Source organism: Podarcis pityusensis (assembly GCF_964106645.2).
Source record: "Podarcis pityusensis genome assembly, chromosome: 15".
In the NCBI taxonomy this organism is placed as follows: domain Eukaryota; kingdom Metazoa; phylum Chordata; class Lepidosauria; order Squamata; family Lacertidae; genus Podarcis; species Podarcis pityusensis.
This window is the reverse complement of record NC_138040.1, coordinates 19655598-19675811: the sequence shown is the minus strand read 5'-3', so window position 1 is coordinate 19675811 and position 20214 is coordinate 19655598. Positions and strand designations below refer to the sequence as shown.

The 20214-nt window shown below is 45.1% G+C and overlaps 1 protein-coding gene across 4 annotated transcripts in view; it reads left to right on the top strand.

Moving 5' to 3' along the window:
• The window catches only part of LOC308464327 (opioid-binding protein/cell adhesion molecule homolog), a 775089-nt gene that overhangs the window by 658540 nt on the left and 96335 nt on the right, over nucleotides 1-20214 (top strand). For all 4 annotated transcript variants that reach the window (XM_080983665.1, XM_080983667.1, XM_080983664.1 and 1 more), the window contains one exon: nucleotides 17995-18123. In XM_080983665.1, the coding sequence (XP_080839791.1) occupies nucleotides 17995-18123 (129 nt within the window). The remainder of the gene's footprint in view (nucleotides 1-17994; nucleotides 18124-20214) is intronic.

Here is a 20214-nt window from a genome sequence, read left to right as displayed (position 1 = left end):
TGAGGACATTCCCCCTCATGCTCCTAGGTGAGATTGGAGCAGCTGGTTTGTATGTAAGAGAGAGAGAAATAGAGGTAATGTGGCTTTCATGTGAGAGTTGAAATACTGGGTAACTATGTAAGTGCTGAGAACATGAACGCAGCTCACCAATGTGTTTGGTGGGTATTTGGTGATTTTGCATTGTTTTGACTTACTGTATTTGTTGTATCTTTAAAGGTAAAGGTAAAGGTACCCCTGCCCGTACGGGCCAGTCTTGACAGACTCTAGGGTTGTGTGCCCATCTCACTCAATGTTGTATCTTTACTGGTTTTTAATTATTATTATGTGATATGCAGTTCACTGCTTAGGGTTTTTTGGACTGAAAAGTGGTATATTAATAAATCAGAACATAACACTCCTAATGTTTCTGCTGGAAATCATCCTACAAAGCTCATATTTGTTTTGGTGTTTTTTTAAAAAAATGCATTTGGAGGAGGCAAAAGAAATCACATGTGATCAGACACCCTCCTCCATACTACTGCTGTGAATACATGAAGTATCATACCAGCTACCCATCTGACTGTTCAACTCAGAGCATCTGCCTTGTATGAAGAAGGTCCCAGGTTTTATCCCTGGCATCTCCAGGTATGACTCAGAGAGACCCTAGTCTGAAATCCTAGAGAGGCATTGCCAGTCAGAGTGGACAATACTGAGACAGAGAAGAATTATCTGGTTTGGTATAAAGCAGCTTTCTTTGCTCCCAGGTCCCTAAAGCATCCTGGCTCTAGGGATTTGTCTGGATGATTATGGCAATGATAATAGTTCCTTCTCTCAACCATCTTTCTTATCCCCTATATAAGTCTATTTTACTAATGGGCAGGCGGATGCAAAAAAAATGTTTCTCCCTTCCCCCCATTTATTAATTTGTTGTTTTAATTTGTCAGGTGAGCTCTGTAAGACAAAAAAAGAAACATCAGTTGCCCACCCAGCTGGGTGCTTTTGGAAATCTAAAGGTCACAAATAATGGATTAGCTTTTTTTTTTTTTTACCTATCGCCATGGCGACCGCTCACTTGCTCTTAAATGCAACTATAAAAGCTTCCCACAAATGTGTCTTGTGACCCTGAAAACTTTAGCCCACCCTCCTGACATCTCTCGCTTTCTTTTTTAACAAAGTGCCATTGTCTGGAGGGATGTGTGTTCTCAAAATATACAAAAGACACATGCAGAGGGGAACAAGAGGACTACAGAGAAGTCAAGAATTATGATTGACAGCCTCCTTTCTTCGACACCAAAGACCTATCTGAGCATTAAAGGGATGTGTGTGTGTGCTCATGGGGCGTAGTGTGTGTGTAGGGCAGGCCAGGGCATATGCGCCACTCCCAGTGACTGTGTCCCTATTCAGTGCAGGATGTTCTGAAGGTGGCTTCAAAATGCATCCATGTGAATGTGCTTAGAAACTGCCACCCAAGAGATAACCCTCATCTCTCTCTTCCTCCTTCCCTGCTTTGCACGAATGCATGCAAACAAGCACACTTGCCCTCCAATATATTCCACTTGGATCAATATATTCCAATGTAGGGAGGAATGCAACATAGCATTAAGAAGTTTGCTCCACCAGCGCAAGCATTTCCTCGCACTGTGCATGGAATTTCCTGACCTCCTCAGAGTGAGTTTGTGGGTGTGTGCATCAAGGGGTGAGGATAGAGAGGGAAAGCCCCGTTACATTAGTGGAAGTCCTTGCACAGGCTTCCATTGGTAGACTTCATTAGTTGAAGCCTACCCATATGCTGTAGTTCAGTTTTGCTTTGCCTGTAGAATGTCCCTGGTTTGTTCCCTGGCAGCATTTCTGGGTAGCACTGAGAAAGAACCCCGCCCCCAATCCTGGAGAGCTTCTGCCTGTCAGTGTTGACATTACTAAGCTAGGTGGGCCAATTGTCTGACTCTATAAAAGGCAACTTCCTACATCCCTGTTCCACTTGACTTTTTTATTATTATTTTTGATAATTTGGTGGAAAATGTCACTTACTACAATCTCTCTCTCTCTCTCTCTCTCTCTCTCTCTCTCTCTCTCTCTCGTGTCAATGTCCCTTATGGCACAATTCCCCCCAATCTTCCTCACAGCATCTTTCTAAGCATTTGGAAGTCAGTATCACATGCACCTCTTGATCTTTCTTTGTCTAGGCCAAAACTGACCAAACTCTTGCCATCTCTGATTAAATGTTTTCCTAATGGTCACCGTAATACCTCCTGCCCTTCATTAAAAGATGCACAACTCCTTAAACAACAACAATAATGGTTTCCTTTAAAAAAAAAAAAAAAAAAGTATCACCTGTTTCTTGGTAAAATTTGCATATGTCACAACATGTTGTTCAAAACCCAGAAATTTCTTGACTGAATATAAAATATTCAAGTAGTGAAAATAGCCTTGAGGTGTTGGGTTGATTTCATACTGTTGCTATGGAGACAGTTGATAAGTATGGCTTCCAGTTTCTCACCCTTACATATTCCTGCCTTGGGTTTTAGGTATATACTGCATAATCAAAATGGGGGAGAGTGGGCTATAATTTGAACCAGGAATCGCTAGGCCTGTTATTTGTTTCCATTACCAGAATAATTCACATAGCTAGCAGAATTAGCACAACCAGGTATTTTCCCTTCTCTGCTTGCCAAGTGGATGAATATGTTTGATCTGCAGAACCTTTCTCTTTATGTATCAGTAACAAAGATCAAGGATCTTTGATCAAGGATCTAGTGGGATTTGCAGGGGCTTGGACTACATGCCCCTTGGTATCCATTCCAACTCCACAATTTTGTGATTCTATGAATGGTAGATATGTGTAAGATGAGTTTTAGGTATATAAAATCTAAAATAGGGCACTCCTCCTTACAGCAGTTGCACTGGCTACTGGTTTGTTTCTGAGCATAATTCAAAGTGTTGGTTATGACCTACTGTCAGTCTTCAAGGAATTGACTTCCCCCTGCCTTGGTCATAGATTAGCAGAAGAAAGGAAATTGAGTCTTCTTACCAGTTAGAAACTTTAATACTCGCAGCGAGAGAAAAAAAGAACCCATCTCCTAGGAATGACAGTGCTCTCAATGAAGAATTCCACCCCCTTACATCCGTAGTCACCCACGTCACTCCTACACCTTGTAACCTGAACTTATACCCTCTGTGCTTTCTGTTCTGCCACTTTCTCAGCCCTTCTTGACCTTGGGGAGAGCAGATGAATGCTTTCCAGAGACAGTGAATCTGTTAACTCCTTCCCTCCCTGTGTTTCTTCTCCTAACTGTTCCCCATCCAGTATTTCCCAACTTCTGCCTTCTGAACTATGTCCCTCCGCAAGCCATTGTTCCAAATCTATACTGTTCTCCTGCTCCTGGGAAGATTCAGGATCCTGATCAGGGGCAGGAGGAGGGGGAGGCTCCCACCATTCCTCCTCAGTCCAACCCTCCTCAGCACGGTCCCTTACACCTACAGAGCTTAGTTTCAGGCTATCAGAAGGAGCATTATCTCCCTAGATGAGTCTGCTCAGACTTTGAGAACTTTTGGGGAAGCCTCTCTCTTGTTCTCACCACCTTTATAGGCAAGTTTTGTGAGGAGTCAAGAGAGGACCTTATTGGTGGCTTTTCCCAGATTGTGGAACTCCCTCCTATGGGATGTTCAGCTGGCCCCTTCTCTGCTTTCCTGTTGCCAGCAGGTGAAGAAGACCTGTTTGTTCCAACAGTAATTGACTGTCATAGTCTTCTCAGGGTGAGTGTTGTGTTCTCTCTCTCTCTCTCTCTCTCTCTCTCTGTGTGTGTGTGTGTGTGAGAGAGAGAGAGAGAGAAATGGTTTTTAAGCATTTTCAGTGCTATATTGAATAGGGTTACTGATTTAATTGTGGGTATATGTGTAGATGGATAGTGTTTTTAATTTTATCTGTTTTAATTTATGCTGTGAGCCTGATTGGGTGCTGCACTGGAGAAAAGGGCGGGATATAAATTAAGTAAAAAATATAAATGAGCTTTCAGTAGCACACCTTGCACACACTTGAAAAGTACCCCCAGGTATCTTCCCCCCCTCTCCCCCCATAGAGGTTTTGGGAAATTCACCTCCCTATTTCTCCATATCTTTCTCTCCATATCTTTCTGCATGGCACGATACAGGTTAATGGAACAGTGTTGTTCCTTTACTTTTGACGGGGAGAACTGCAAGGAGGAAGGATATGACCCACCCTTGTTCAGCACCAGAATGTCTTCTCTCAACCTGCCATTTCACCCTTGCTCTGCCTCATGCAAGCTAATGAAGCAAAATTCTTTTATTAGTTTGAACCTGCGGGAGTAGGGTACCTTTCATGAGTGAAGTTAGTGATTCTTCTCCAGCTTAGATTTCAATGTAACTGGAGGGGGTGGGGATGAAGAGAGGGGTTGAAATGCTTGCCTCTCTTTTAGCAAGTCTCCAAAGTTCTTTTATGAACCTAGTTTGGAAGACGTTTGCTGGCATCTCTAGTAAATGGGGCACCTGGATGTGTGCATGGGAAGGGTCAATTGAAACCTTGGGCCAATCAATATCTTTCATCATGAACTAATAATGCACAGCCTTCTTCAACCTGGTGCCCTCTAGATGTCCTGGACAACAACTCCCATCAGCCCCAGCCAGCACATCCATAGCTTCCTTTAACAGGTACCTCTGGGTCCTCTGAACAACAGTTTGACAACCACAGCAGCACAGCAAAGTCTGGCCTTTCTTGTTCTGCTGGAACCCAGTTCCATTCCATTCAGAATGTCGATTGGTCCCTCCAGACCTGGCAGGTTTTGGTTAGCTTTCATCGTGAATAAGCTGTCTGCAGTTCCACGCTGAGCTGCTGGCTCTTTTTTACATGAGACTCGAGGACTGTCTTATGCACCCCAATGCACATTTTTAAATGTCTGCTGGGATGTATTGAAAAGCTGTTGTCTGGCAATGGACTAAATTTCTCACCTATTGTCTGGAATAAAGCCAACAGGGATTAATTTCCTTAGAAGATACCACCCCCCCTTTTTTTAAGCAGAAGAAAATTATGGATTATTGTCTGGATTGTTGAGAGGACTTGGGCACCAGGAGGAACTACTGTTATAATTAAAAAGAGAGAGAAAGAGACTGAAATCCATAAACTGAGCTAGATGGGTGGGAGACAGCTGTTTGAGTTGGAACAGTGGGAATGGGAAATTGGTCCCTCTTTGGCATCTGAGAAGCAGTAATCTATGACTTTTTTTCCCCTCTGGGGTTTCAAATCATAAATGTTGGAGAGTGTGGAGTTATGCTACCCCCAAGCCAAGGAGATAAATAACTATACCAGGGGTTGTCAAGGTTTACCTCGCCTGGGCCAGTTCACTCCAGCAGAGATCCCTCCGTGGGCCGGATTGCGTGCCCCCGCAATTTCTGGCATCTGAGTCTGTGCAGACGTGGTTTCCGACACCCTGGAAGCGAGTGCCGGTTTAGAGGAGCAGGCGGGGACTCGCCGAGTGGGCGGCTTAGTTCGGGGGGCAATTTGTGGGCCAGTTAAATGACCCCCGTGGGGCACATGGGCCTTAGGTTGCCTTAGGTTGCCTACCCCTGAACTATACAATCTTTAGAATACATCTGAAGGCAGCTCTGTATAGGGAAGCTTTTAAATGTTTAATGTTTTACTGTGTTTTTATATATGTTGGAAACTGCTCAGAGTGAGTGGGGCAACCCACTCAGATGGGCGGGCTATAAATGTTGTTGTTGTTGTAATTAAATAGGACGTCCCTATTTTCATCAGAGAAATGTGGAAGGGTATGTCAGTGATGCTGTAGTGCTAGATATCTTGGCCTGCCCCCCTCCCCTCCTAGGATAATTTAGAGGCAATGGTGGCTGTTCCTTTTAGGGAATGGTGGGCAGAAAGCAGGGAGTCTACTGACAGGTGAAGCCAGAGCCCATGAGAGGCAAAGCCAATTAATTTTTACATTACATCATTTATATTACATCATTTACTTCTTCACACAGGAGGCAGTGAGGTCCACCAACTTGGGTGGCTTTAAAACGGATTAGACAAATTCATGGAGGAGGAGAGAGCTACCAGTGGCTACCAGCCATGATGGCTACTGTCTGCCTTCATAGTCAGAGGCAACGATGTTTCTGAATACCAGTTGCTGGAAACCACAGGAGGGGAGAGAGCTCTTGTGCTTGGATCCTGCTTGTGGGTTTCCCATGGAGCCTAGGGCTTGCCGATCAGAAGGTCGGCGGTTCGAATCCCCCGACGGGGTGAGCTCCCGTTGCTCGGTCCCTGCTCCTGCCAACCTATCACTTTGAAAGCACATCAAAATGCAAGTAGATAAACAGGTACCGCTCCAGTGGGAAGATAAATGGCATTTCCGTGCACTGCTCTGGTTTGCCAGGCTTAGTCATGCTGGCCACATGACCTGGAAGCTGTATGCTGGCTCCCTCAGCCAATAAAGCGAGATGAGCGCCGCAACCCCAGAGTCGGCCATGACTGGACCTAATGGTCAGGGGTCCGTTTACCTTTACCTTCAAGAAGCGGGATTAGTGAGGGGTGTGACCTTAGGAAACTTTCAAGGGCCAGAAAGAGAAGCCTGGCAGCGGGGCCTGAGGTTCTCTATGCTTGGCTACTGTGAGGCCAGGATCCTGGACTAGATGGGCTTGATCCAGCAGGATCACCTTATGTTCTTATGAAGTTAAGGAGGAGAAAGCCAACAGCCAGTGCCTCCCCTTAAAGGATGAGCTGATAAGATGGTCTTCTTCCCAGGCTGCTTAGGACTTCCAATAGCCAGCCCATGAATCATACTCAAAAAAGCACTTGAAGTCTGTGCACATGATACAATAAGGCAGCCTTCACCAATCTGATATCCTCCAGGTGTTCTGGACTACAACTCCCATGAGCCTCAGCCAGCACAGTCAGGCTGTGGGGCTAATGGTAGTTGCAGCCCAGGATGTCTGAAAAGTGATAGGTTGGCGAAAGCTAGAACAAGGGAGCCATGTACCATCTGAAGCTTTAGCACCAGCATTCTGCACCAACTGGAAGTTTTTGAGTGGTCTTCAAGGGCAACCCCACTCAGATCATTCTATAGGAGTCCAATCAAGATACAGTATAACGTAAGCATGTAAGACCAAGGTCTGCACTCAACAGTGCACTTCTCCTTTGAAGCTCCACTGCAGCTATAAGGGTAAAAATTATATATCAAGTTTCTAGTTAAGAGGGAAATCATTTTCTGGAGGCTTTTCTGCTTTATGACCCTGGACTTCAACCCACCCCTCCATTTTCATCTCCTGCCCCCACCCACCACCCATAAAATAAAACTGTCCTTTACTCGGCACGGAAGGGAACCTTATTAACCTGAAATATATTCTGGACGGGCAACCTGGGAGCCTTTAATAACATTTTAGTCTGCTGTCTCAGTGCTTAACGCCACAGCATTTTAAACATGTTTTTTTGGCTCAGGCTTCTTCCTGAAGTGCTTTTTAACAATATTTTAGCAGCCTAAGCTGTCTCAGGCGGCCAACGAACACTTGTTGCTGGAAATAACGTTTTCCTTGGTAACATCTCTGCATCATTGTGACATGTTTAACTTTTAAAAAATTGTTTTGTATGTGGCTTGTTTTTTAAATTGGAACCAGAAGATAAATTTTCAGATAAGGGGGCGTTGCTGGAACCTGCTTCCCTCCTCCCTCCCTTTCCCTCATTCCATCCCAGAATAAGCAGTGTGAAATAATCTGAGTGGAGCAACCAATGAGTGTTGGGAAGCAGCTTTTTTATATTTTTTTAACCTGCTTTAATTGCTTTTTGCCAGGGCCGGGGATATTTATGGGTTCGGAGATTGCCAAGTTATTTATTAGATGGAGGATCTGGGGATAGACTAATATAAATCACTTAGGCCTGTATTGAATATACCAGACACTCAGTAATTTAAAAAGCTTTAATAAAAATGCTAAAATATGAGACTTGTCTTTGGCTGTAATGAGACTCAGTTATCATGTTTTTATCAGCGATTTTAGGCCGTATTATTTTATATTTTGCACAAAGCAACGGGAATGTGGGCAGGGCCTTCTAAAGCAACCCAGCCATAACCTTGATTCTTCATCAGCGAAGGAAGACATAAGTTCTGGCTTGTGAGCATTGGAGGATTTTGACACATACTTGCGTGCGCATACACGCGCACACACCAGTAGCATTAACAAATGCATATCTTCCAGCATGTCACAGAAGAAAACTGAAGCATACTTACAAAATGCAGTTTTTTTCTCTAGTCCGTGTCACTGTTGCCTATGATCCTTCCTAAGTCCTTTCCATCCTGTTACTGCATTATTCTCAATGTGCATTTTTACACACTCTATGTGTGCATTTTTACAAAAACAAAATACATATATAAACACGTTGTGGGCATGTTTTCCCACTAAAAATCCACATTTGTGAATTTGTCCCCCCACCCTCAAAATGCACACTTTAAAACACATTTATTCTCAAAACATGCATTTTTAATGTGTGGGTGTCTTTTGAGCCAAGAACTGCAGAAATTGGAGAAGTACAAAATACAAAAGGTAATTACTTTCTGCTTTGTGCTTTAGTCCTTCAGGTGCAAACCAGCTCAGTTCAAACTGGAATTTGCAAATAATATTCCTGCAGCACCGCTACTTACCCTTGACCTTGCCTCACTCACTCCATCTCTGTGTATAGTGGGAGACTCTTGTCTGTTTGCTTTACACAGTGTTCATAGACTATCCTCCACTTATTTAAAAACCAAGAGTTGTTTGTTTGATGGGATAAATATATAATTCAGAGCTGGGGGACCTCAGACACTGGGGATGAATGTGGGCTTCCAGGCCTCTCTGTATGGCCCCTGGGTCTGTCCCCCCACCCCCATGCAACACCCCACTCAGGCTTTGTTTTTCATCCTCCTTGAGTGCTTTTGCTTGGCTACAATGCACTCTTGAACTCTAGCAATGCTTTCTGATTGCCTGGGTGTTAGATAGAGTGTGAAGTGTGAATGTGGTATGTGGCCTTCATAAAACTGTTCAGTATGGAATGTGCCCCCCTAGCTGAAAAATACCTCCCTCAGTGTAAAGCAAGCATCCCAACTTGTGGTCTGGCTTTTCTCCGGCATCCTTTTGTACAGATCTAGAGCACATAGTAAGAATCTGAGACTTTGATCATGTTCACACCATATGTTCAAAGCACAGTGTTATCACTTTAGATTGTTATGGCTTTCCCCCAAAGAGTTATGGGATCTGTAGTTTTTTTCAGGGTGCTAAGAGGGGCTAGGAGACACTTATCCGCTTCCAGAAGTGTTGTTCCCAGGGTGGTTTAATTGTCAACCTCTCTTCACAGGGAACTCTGGGAAATGTAGTTCAGCAAAGGGAATGGGATATGCGGGTGTGTATCGTAATCTAAGATTACCAGATGTCTCTGTTTCCTGGGGACAGCCCCCAGATTTACAAATCAGTCTCCATACAAAATCCATTGAAGTTGAAAAGTGTCCCTGGATTCACTGGAAAAAATTCTGGTAACCTTATCCCAGGCATAGGCAAACTTGGCCCTCCAGATGTTTTGGGACTACAACTCTCATGATCCCTAGCTAACAGTACCAGTGGTCAGAGATGATGGGAATTGTAGTCCAAACACATCAGGAAGGCTGATTTTGCCTGTGCCTGCCTTATCCTAATCCCTCTCAGCACACTTAACAAACTACAACTCCCAGAATCCTTTGGAGGAAGTCATGTTTAAAGTGGAATCATAGGGCTTTCAGTGAAAGTGGCCTTTAAACAAAGAACCGTTCCAACCAGCAACCATTATTATATAATGAAAAATGCAACGTTAGAAAAGCAAAGTGGAATGTGGAGGTGTCATTGTGACAGATGCTCCTTCTCCAGCCCATCTCTCCTGACCCAGCAGGCCAAACTCCTACTGAGCAAGGGTTGCTGACACACAGAGATGCTCAGATGGTACTCAGGGCTCGCCTGCACCTTGCCTTGCTTTGCCTCGCCTCTCCCCCTCCTCACCTCCTAATCAGCGGGAGGCCTGTTCTAGGGAAGAGCAGGACTATGTGGGAGAAGGAAGAGGATGTGCATGGGTGGTTGCCAGGCAACAACCCATACATGTTTTCATCAATTTCTTCCCTCCCTCCCCTAGCACTAGGTCATCATCACTGTGCCTGAACCATGGATGGGACCAGGATGTCCAGATTCAGAGGGACGTGGTGGGGGCTTTGACACTCCCGCAGAGGGAGGGGAAGAGTGGCATGTTTACCTTGTTGCACAGGAATAGCACTCGGTACCTTCCCCAGAATTTCACAGAGAAACGTAAGGCCATGCTTGCTAGCAGCACTATTTCAGTGGTGATTATCTCAGCTTCCGTCCTGTTATTCCACGCTGCTGAAGGCTCTGTTTGTTATTCAGAGTATTTTTAGCTCACCCTTCAGTTTTGTTCAACAGCTGGGGTAGCTCAGTTGGTGGACCGTGAGACGCTCAATCTTGGTTGTGGGTTTGAGGCCCATGCTGGGCAAAAGATTCCTGCATCACAGGGGGTTGGACTAGATGATCCTCATGGTCCCTTTCAACTCTACAGTTCTATGATTTCCAGGGCAGTTTATAATCCACCCCCCCACACACACATAATGAATAAAATAACATGTAAATACGATAAGCTAACATAAAAGCATCAAAGAACAGTCAGGAAGATTAAAACTGCACGTAAAAAACTTAATGAAGTATAAAGTTCTCTTCCCCTAGTGCTCAAAAGGCAATAAATAGGGTAAGCAGCAGGGAAGACTCTTTGGTGATGGCCCCTGCTGGAGCCACACAAACCGATTTAAGATCTTAATGTATCTGTAGGAATGTGAAGTTAACTCTGCCTATATTTTGCTTCCCTTCTCAACTTAATTATTTTCTTTCTTTATTACATTTGTGTCCTGCTTTTCCTCCAAGGAGCTCAAGGTGACATGAATGGTCCTCCCTGTTTTATCCTCACAACAACCTTGTGAGGTGGGTTAGGTTGAGAGGCAGAGACTGGCCCAAGGTCACCCAGTGAGTTTCGTGGCTGGGTGGGGATTTGAACCCTGGTCTCCCAGGCCATGAACTAATGTGAGAAGACATTGTGGTTTTGTCTCCCCACCCCACCCCACATCCCTGTACTCCACTCTGCAGGTTATCATGATTAGATGGATTTAAACACCATGCCCTGATGTGATCATGTTTGCACCATGATTTTGTTCTTTGATTTATTCCATGTGCATATGCACTCATGCATATCTGTAACTAGCAATGCCTTATTTTTAAAAAAGATGTGCCACATTGCACATGTGTAGTGGTGTGAACACGGGGAATTAAAATAAAATAAAAATAGAAAAAAGAGCTATTTGTTAACCCTTTGGTGCTGATCTGCAAACAGATCCAGGCCATTCAGAACCCCCAAATTTGGGCCAGAGATTCAGATGAGAGTTTTGTGAGCAACCCTGTGTGAAACCCGTGCACCTCGTGTGCATTAAATATGGGGAAAGCTGCGAACAAAGCTATGAATACGCATGCTGAGAGATGCTCGGGAAACAATCATTATAAACCACCGGAGCACAGCTTGAGTGGTTTGTGATGTCACTAGAATCATGGCGTGTATTTATATCCTTGCAATTCACAATAATTTGTTCTCATTCCCTATCATCTCCTTTCACAAAATACAACATAGGGGAGAAAAGCAATCATAAATAGAATGGGATCTGATCTGACATGACATGATATAATGTATTATCTAAGTGGGGGCATTCAGAAGGGGAATTCAAGAGCTGTGGCCCATCAGCACAGGTACGGCTTGATGTGCCACAATACAAAGATGTTGCCTGCGATTTGCATTTTCCCCGAGCCTTTGTCTCTACGTTATTATTTTGCTCACTGTAAAGAGCCAGATCTTGGGCACTGCCCAGCTTAACAGATATGCTAGGGTAAATTTCTCTGCTTCCCCTGCCTCTCTTTTCTCCATGTGCTCCCTTGCCCCCTCCTTCCCCATTCAGATCCACTCAGGAGGGTTTGGGGGACGACCCAGAACAAATGTAAGTGGGGGGGGGGGATCTTACTATGTGCTTTAAAGGTAAAGGGACCCCTGACCATTAGGTCCAGTCATGACCGACTCTGGGGTTGCGGTGCTCATCTCGCTTTATTGGCCGAGGGAGCCGGCGTACAGCTTCCGGGTCATGTGGCCAGCATGACTAAGCCGCTTCTGGCGAACCAGAGCAGCACACGGAAACGCTGTTTACCTTCCTGCCGGAGGGATACCTATTTATCTACTTGCACTTTGACGTGCTTTTGAACTGCTAGGTTGGCAGGCGCAGGGACCGAGCAACGGGAGCTCACCCCGTCGTGAGGATTCGAACCACCGACCTTCTGATCAGCAAGTCCTAGGCTCTGTGGTTTAACCCACAGCGCCACCCGCGTCCCACTATGTGCTTTAGGCCTATATAAAAGTTATCTTCAGAGTGCCTGTGATAAGCTGGGGACACAGATGGGGACGTTTGATTTAAACAATGGTTGGGGAACCCTTTTCCAGTTAGAGGGCCACATTCCCTCCATAGCAACCTTCTGGGGGGCACATGCACATGCACTCAACACTTACACATCCCTCTTTGTCCACCAGGCAAGCGAGAAGCATTGTCAGAGTTCAAGAGCACATTCTAGCCAGTACGAAGAAGGAGGATACAAAGCAAGGCTGGTGTGGGTTGTGGTCTGAGGAGGCTCCCAACAGCCAGGTAGAAGCCAGGAAGTGTGCCCCCAGGTGTCAGGTTTCCCATTGCTGAATTTTATCTGTAACTTAATGATTTGGGGGTAGGAGAGGAGTTTCATCTGCAGCCAAAATTCCTTCTACCAGCAGGTTTATTTAGCTGCATACCACCCATAGATCTTCTACCAAAATCATAGTGACAGAAGGGCACACATCTAACCCATCTTCCCCTTTTGATTCTGGGGCTGATGCAATATTCAATACATCATCATAGAATTGCTGGGGGCCTAGCGGACCATCGTGTTCAGCTTCCTCTTTGCTGCAGGCAACCCAGACTTAGAGCACCCCCAGCAGACATCTGTCCAGCTTCTTGCTTTGACTCCAAGACCCATCATCCCCAACATCAAGAGAAAAGCATGTCGGCTACTACTGACCCAAACAATAAACATGATTTAATTAATGGAGGAAACAAGCAGGAAACATTTGGCGTCCCTTGACTGTTTTGAGTTAGAAAACCATCCCAAATCAACCCCTGACTTTTAAACTAAAGGCTGTCATGTGTCTCTTTGCTGCTGTTCTCTCGGGAACCTGTGTGTTTTGTTTAAGTTTTGGACAAATCTGTCTTGCAGTCCATACTTGAATTCCTTAGACATGGGGAGCATTAATTGTGTCTTTATTCCAGAATCAGTGCTCTGAGTCTGCATAAGGTAGTGTCTATGGTTTCTACTCTCTGTGCCATAGTCCTGATCCCTACATTCCTACATACAGGGTCGGCCCACCCATGAGGCAAGGTGGGGTTGCTGCCTCAGCTGGCAGGATTCACTGGGGTAGCAGATCCCAATGCCAATCTTTCTTTCCCTCTTTGTTCCTGATGTAGATCTTCCCTCACCCCTTCTTCCCTGGCGGGGAGGGCAGCACAAGTTTGGGGTCCATCTTAGGTGACAAAATGTCTTGGGCCAGCCCTGCTTACATAGCACCAGGGAGGGACTTACTCAGCCTGCAACTCCTTCTTGGAACTTTGTCTACATTGAAATACTTTATTGTCACTTGTACAACTTGTATACAGTGAGATTACACGAGCACCCTCCACTCACCTCTCTTAGTCTTAATTCCCCTCGTTTACTGATGCACACCCACCAAACCCAAAAGTCAGTTGCCCTGACTCTACATAAAGACCTCATGGCTACAACACAAGCCTAGTTTGTGTGCCCACATCTGTGTTTGTTTAATCTATTTCCTTGTTCCTCTCACCAACTGTTTTCTGTAACATCTCCCCCTAGCAAAGAGCTCTGGAGGATTTGAAAGCTGACCACACTTTGGTGTTATTTGGGCTGATTCCAAGAAATGCATTGCTTAACTGTGAACTTTGATATTTTCTTGTTCTTATGGACCAACACAGCCACCTTTGCATGCAATGTACAGCCAATTAGCATCCTGGCTTCATTTGGAATTGTACACTGAATCTATTCTCCTCCCTTCTGAGCAGAGGCAGTAGAATTAAGTGCAAAAAGTTGTTGAGTCATGCACCAGACCATTAGGTCTGCATGAGGATTGAGAGGTTGTTTACTTTTCTCTCTCTTTTTAGAAAACAGATACTATTTTCACTAATGTACAGTGGTACCTCTGGTTACGAACTTAATTCATTCAGAGGTCCATTCTTATCCTGAGGCGCGCTTTCGCTAATGGAGTCTCCCGCTGCTCATGCGCCTCTGGCATGTGATTTCCTGGGGCAAAAGTTTGCAACCAGGAGCAGCTACTTCCAGGTTAGCAGAGTTTGTAACCCAAAGCGTTTGTAACCAGAAGCGTTTGTAACCAGAGGTACCACTGTATGCATTGGGGGGGCATGCCATATTTGCTAGGGGAAGTGCATCACAAAATTTGGCAGGCTGTGGATTTTGAAGGACAGCTGTCCTTTGGTTTGCATCTTGGCTCAGGACATGTGAATTAGGTTGTTTCACTGTGAAACCTAACGTGGTACCTAACGTGGTGCCCTCCAGATGTTGTGGCCTCAATCAGCACAAGATGATGGGAATTACAGTCCTGTGGCATCTGGAGGGTAGCATGTTGGCTACCCTTGCTCTGCGGAGTTGTGATACTCCTGTACGAAGGTGAAATCCAATAACTTGCATCTCTTAAAAAAGGGTCACACCTGAGATCCCCTCCCTAATCTTCCGCGGCAGGAGGTGGCTGCTATCAAGTGCTTTTGTCTGTGTCCCCTATCAGAGCTAGCTTGCTCTTCACCTTGCCTGTGGTGATGCTGGACTTTATCTTCCATGTCTGAACTTGTAATCCTGGATTATCTCCTTCATTTAAATATACACCTCAAACTTGTTCAGTCGTGCGGAGTTCTCGATGCGGCTCTATCCATGGACTTTGGTTTCAGCCCGGAGGGGGAACCCACCTTCCCCTTCAACAAGATTCTTATTCCTTTCTACGGCCGTCATGATGTGAATGTGAGATACCAAGGACATAATAACTTCCATAGCAACCAACTGTGAAGACACAAACAAGAGATTATGATTCAGGTGGGGAATAAACAGCGGAGACACAGATGAATCCTTGAAGAACATGTTTTCATGCCAGTGTCCTTTGTAATAAAGAACCAGTGAACAGAAATATAGGGGAAATGTAGATTCAAAAGGGCTGAATCATTTCTCTCCATAGGTTGTTTTTCAGCTTTCCACAAGACATCAGCTGTCCTTTAAATATGCTGCACGCTATATTGCCAGGAGCAGACTAACAGATTGAAAGCTAAAGTCTCTCTCCCCCTTCCTTCCTTCCCTCCCTCCCCCGAATCTTTCAAGATATTTTAAAATGCTCTTAATTCCTTCCCTCAAAAGGCAAGGTGTATGGTTGGGGTGGGGGAGAAGAAGATACTGTAAAAGGAAAGAGTGAAAAGGAACTCAACTTTTAGAAGACATTCACATTGACAGCTGTGTGCTATTTTGTAGGACTGTATCACTGTGTATAGAGTCTAGATTGGGGGTGGATAATCTGTTCCCCCCAGATGCTCAGCCCCAGCTGTAAGCTTGGAGTGGATAGAAGCAATGTTCACAGTTCTATGGACTGAGGATTGCAGAAGCCCCCAAAATATCACATATCCATGTGTTCCTGATTCTTTGCAGCACATTTTCATGCCTCTGGTGTTCATTCCCAACATCAAATAGACAGAGGGAGGGTTGGAATCTTAAATATAGAGGGAATGTTGGATATCAGACACTTTTAGTTTGTTTCCACCCAAAGGTCCAGTTAGACTCTCTACTGTGGAGTTACTCGGGTGCTGGTGTGTCATAACAGGGCCTCCTGCATACTGGCTCCTGTTTGTGGAATGCCCTCCCTAGTGAAGCATGTTTGTCTCCCGTGCTATTAATCTTTAGGGAGAATCCCAACACAATCCTGTTTGACTGGGTTTCTGGTAGCTCAAAGAATTGTTCCTGGCAATTGTGAAATTATTTGCTGTGAGAGTAGGTGATGGCTTTTTTAGAAGTTTTTTTGTTGTTTAGTCGTTTAGTCGTGTCCGACTTTTCGTGACCCCATGGACCAGAGCACGCCAGGCACTCCTGTCTTCCACTGCCTCCCGCAGTTTGGTCAGACTCATGTTTGTAGCTTCGTGAACACTGTCCAACCATCTCGTCCTCTGTCGTCCCCTTCTCCTTGTGCCCTCCATCTTTCCCAAAATCAGGGTCTTTTCCAGGGAGTCTTCTCTTCTCATGAGGTGGCCAAAGTACTGGAGCCTCAGCTTCACGATCTGTCCTTCCAGTGAGCACTCAGGGCTGATTTCCTTCAGAATGGATACGTTTGATCTTCTTGCAGTCCATGGGACTCTCAAGAGTCTCCTCCAGCACCATAATTCAAAAGCATCAATTCTTCGGTGATCAGCCTTCTTTATGGTCCAGCTCTCACTTCCATACATCACTACTGGGAAAACCATGGCTTTAACTATGCGGACCTTTGTTGGTAAGGTGATGTCTCTGCTTTTTAAGATGCTGTCTAGGTTTGTCATTGCTTTTCTCCCAAGGAGCAGGCGTCTTTTAATTTCGTGACTGCTGTCACCATCTGCAGTGATCATGGCGCCCAAGAAAGTAAAATCTCTTACTGCCTCCATTTCTTCCCCTTCTATTTGCCAGGAGGTGATGGGCCCAGTGGCCATGATCTTCATTTTTTTGATGTTGAGTGTCAGACCATATTTTGCGCTCTCCTCTTTCACCCTCATTAAAAGGTTCTTTAATTCCTCCTCACTTTCTGCCATCAAGGTTGTGTCATCTGCATATCTGAGGTTGTTGATATTTCTTCTGGCAATCTTAATCCCGGTTTGGGATTCATCCAGCCCAGCCTTTTGCATTTCGCATGATGAATTCTGCATATAAGTTAAATAAGCAGGGGGACAATATACAGCCTTGCCGTACTCCTTTCCCAATTTTGATGATTTTTAGATGATTGCTTTTAATCTGTTCTCAGAAGTTTTAATTGTTTTGTGTTATTGCCCTTTTGGATGCCCTCAAAGTTACCCGGGCACAGGCCTGTACTGTGCATTTGCTATTCTGGCATAATATTGTAAAGTGGTAAGCTGGAGTCCTGAAAGCTTTAATCATATTCTGCTAGGGTCAGCACTATTGCAGGAATGCAAAAGAGAAAGCTTCTGACCTATGACTGACAAGTGGTTGTCTTCTTGACCCCAGTTGGTTAAGTCAAATGCTTTGACTTTGACAGGCAGGGTCACAAGACTACAGCTGCACCTGCAGTCTCATAACTCATCCCTCTGACCTTTAGGGGAGGTCCTTGGGGACCTCTGAAGTGTGGTTCACAAGGGAACGAGTAATGCACCAATTATCTTCCTCAGCAGGATACAGACTATGAATATGAGAGCTGGAAGCACTGTGAGAGGAACCCAGAGGAGATAAAGAGACCCAGGGGAGAGAGAGGGGTCCCAGGATGGTGCAATGTGTCAACCAACTACAGCTACCAGAGGTTCCTGCTGCTATCATGCCTAGGAATGAATTTTTAGCAATCAAATTTGCAAACGAATAATGATATTTGTTGGTAGCATTATGCTTTATTCTTGCTGTACATTAATATGATCTTGTAGCTTTACATCTAATTCTTGCTGTGACTGTCGACTTCACCCATAAATGTGCTTGTTGCCCCTGAATTCCTGCCCCCCCCAAAAAAGCAGCTGCCCTTGGCAGAACAGGATTTGGACAAGATAGTCTAATTTCCCCAAATTCAGCCTGGGTGGGGAAGGGCTTACCCATAAGTAGCATCATAATTCGTTTTTAACAGGTATTCATTCCTTCCCACCTTTCTTCTTGCAGTTCCTCCACAGATTATAAACATCACATCAGACATCACCGTCAATGAAGGCAGCAGCGTCACCCTTTTGTGCTTAGCCTTTGGGAGACCAGAACCAACAGTCACATGGAAGCACCTGTCTGGCAACAAAGGTAAGGTCTTGCCCAAATTTGGAGATGGGGAATTCCAAGCTGAGAAACCAGGACTGAATACAGAACGTGGTGGAAGGGACCACTGTTGAGTTGTGAGGGGTTGGAGGGCAAGAGTAAAACAAAAGGGCTTGACGAGTGCTTTTTTTTTGTGAACAGCCTGGGTGCATGTGTGGGTGACCTTTTTCTAGAATATAGTGCTTTCCACCTTTTATCTGGTGTACGACGTTGCAGCCAGTCAGCCAAGCCTCAACAGTTTTCCGGGGTAAGGGAGAGGTACGCTGCCTCCTCCCTCCTCCCTGTGCATCACAGCCGGTCATGTTATCTGTGCCGGGGATAGCCCCAGCCAATCTGTGACCAGGGTGGGTGTGGCCATGGACCATTTAATTTCTGGTCAGCCGGCCGGCTCCCACTTCCTTGCTTCTTCGTCAGATCACTCTACCCAGCCACCCTCTTTTCATGCTTCGCTCTGATATGACCTTGCTATGGCAGTTGTCGGTTGCCGTGTTGTTAGTGCTTGGTAGGATTTTCTTCCACTTGGCAAATTGGCACCGGCCATTTGGTTTTCGCCTACCTAGTAGAAATTGTCACAACTTTTGTACAGTTAGGCATTGAGTAAGCCTTTGTCTGGTTGGAGGGGAGGTTGTTGCCTTGCTTGCCCCTCCTCAGTAAAGGTATCCTGTTAAAGGGTGTGAATACTGTCTGAAACCTGGACGTGGGCTAGGGCCATGTCACAGCCCCTACGGGGACCCCTCGGGCTGCTACTATCTGACGTAAGTTATAGGGAACCCCCTATTGGTGGTTTACCCTTCCGGGGACTCCCTGCAGACAGGCAGGAGTCAATATATAGCCTGAATTCACCCCGATGCCTAAACCAGAACCGCTCACATTGGTAACCAATAAAGTTGTGGCTTATTTGAACCCATAAACCAAATATTCCATCTCTGTGTGATTTATTTTTCTCCTGGGAACTTTGTGGCTCAGGTGCCTTGGCATGTATGTCACAAAGAGGGAACCAGGGTTAAGCTGTTAAGCATTAGGTGGAATCTGCAAAGTCAAGAGCCACCGGCAATTTCCTTTGGTGACATGAGCATGTCTCTGGTTTTGCTCTCCTTTGGTTTGAAAGCGAGTTGTGCCTGTACGATGAACAGTTCACCAGGGGTCAGCAAACTTTTTCAGCAGGGGGCCAGTCCACTGTCCCTCAGACCTTGTGGGGGGGCCGGACTATATATTGAAAAGAAAAGAATGAATTCCTATGCCCCACAAATAACCCAGAGATGCTGATCAATATTCTACAGCCGTTTAAATGCATCTGTAAGAGGGAGGGGGTTGTTTTGGTTTAATTATTAACTGTGTTTTATCTTTTATTTTATTTTCTGAAGCACCCTGTGATCTTTTGATGAAGGGTAGTATATAAATTTAACTAACTATTTAATTAATAAATAATAATAAGCCTTTGTACAGTAGGATATATTCCTGCCACATGAAAGCCACAGGCTTTGATATCACACACATAAACAAACAAACAAACAAACACAGACACACACACACCTCCATCCAGCTTGTAAGAGGCATCATTATAGTTTCGGCTAAGCAAAATCACTTGAGGAAAGGATAGCAGCCCTGATTTTTTATTTATTTCAATGTTATTTACATATTCTTGTTATTATTACTATTATTATAGTCATACCTTGGGATAAATAAGTATTTTCAGGTTGCGTTCTGTGACAACCCGGAAGGAACGGAGAGCGTTACTTCTGGGTTTCGCCGCTCGCGCATGCGCAGACAGTCAAAATGACGTCACGCGCATGCGAGGAAGCGGCGAAACATGACCCGTGCACATGCAGACGCGCTGTCCCGTCTTACATTATGTTCAGGATGCGAACGGGGCTCCGGAATGGATCCTGTTCGCATCCCGAGGTACCACTGTATCTGGAAGCAAGTAACACAGAAATTAGCACTGAACTTTTGTTATATTCTGCTGAATTTCCCAAACTGTGTTGTGTGAAAGCACAAATTTAATGTGGAGTTTAACAGTTAGGGAAGCACTGCAAAAAAGGGGAATAAACTGTGGTATGCATGCAGCCATTGTCT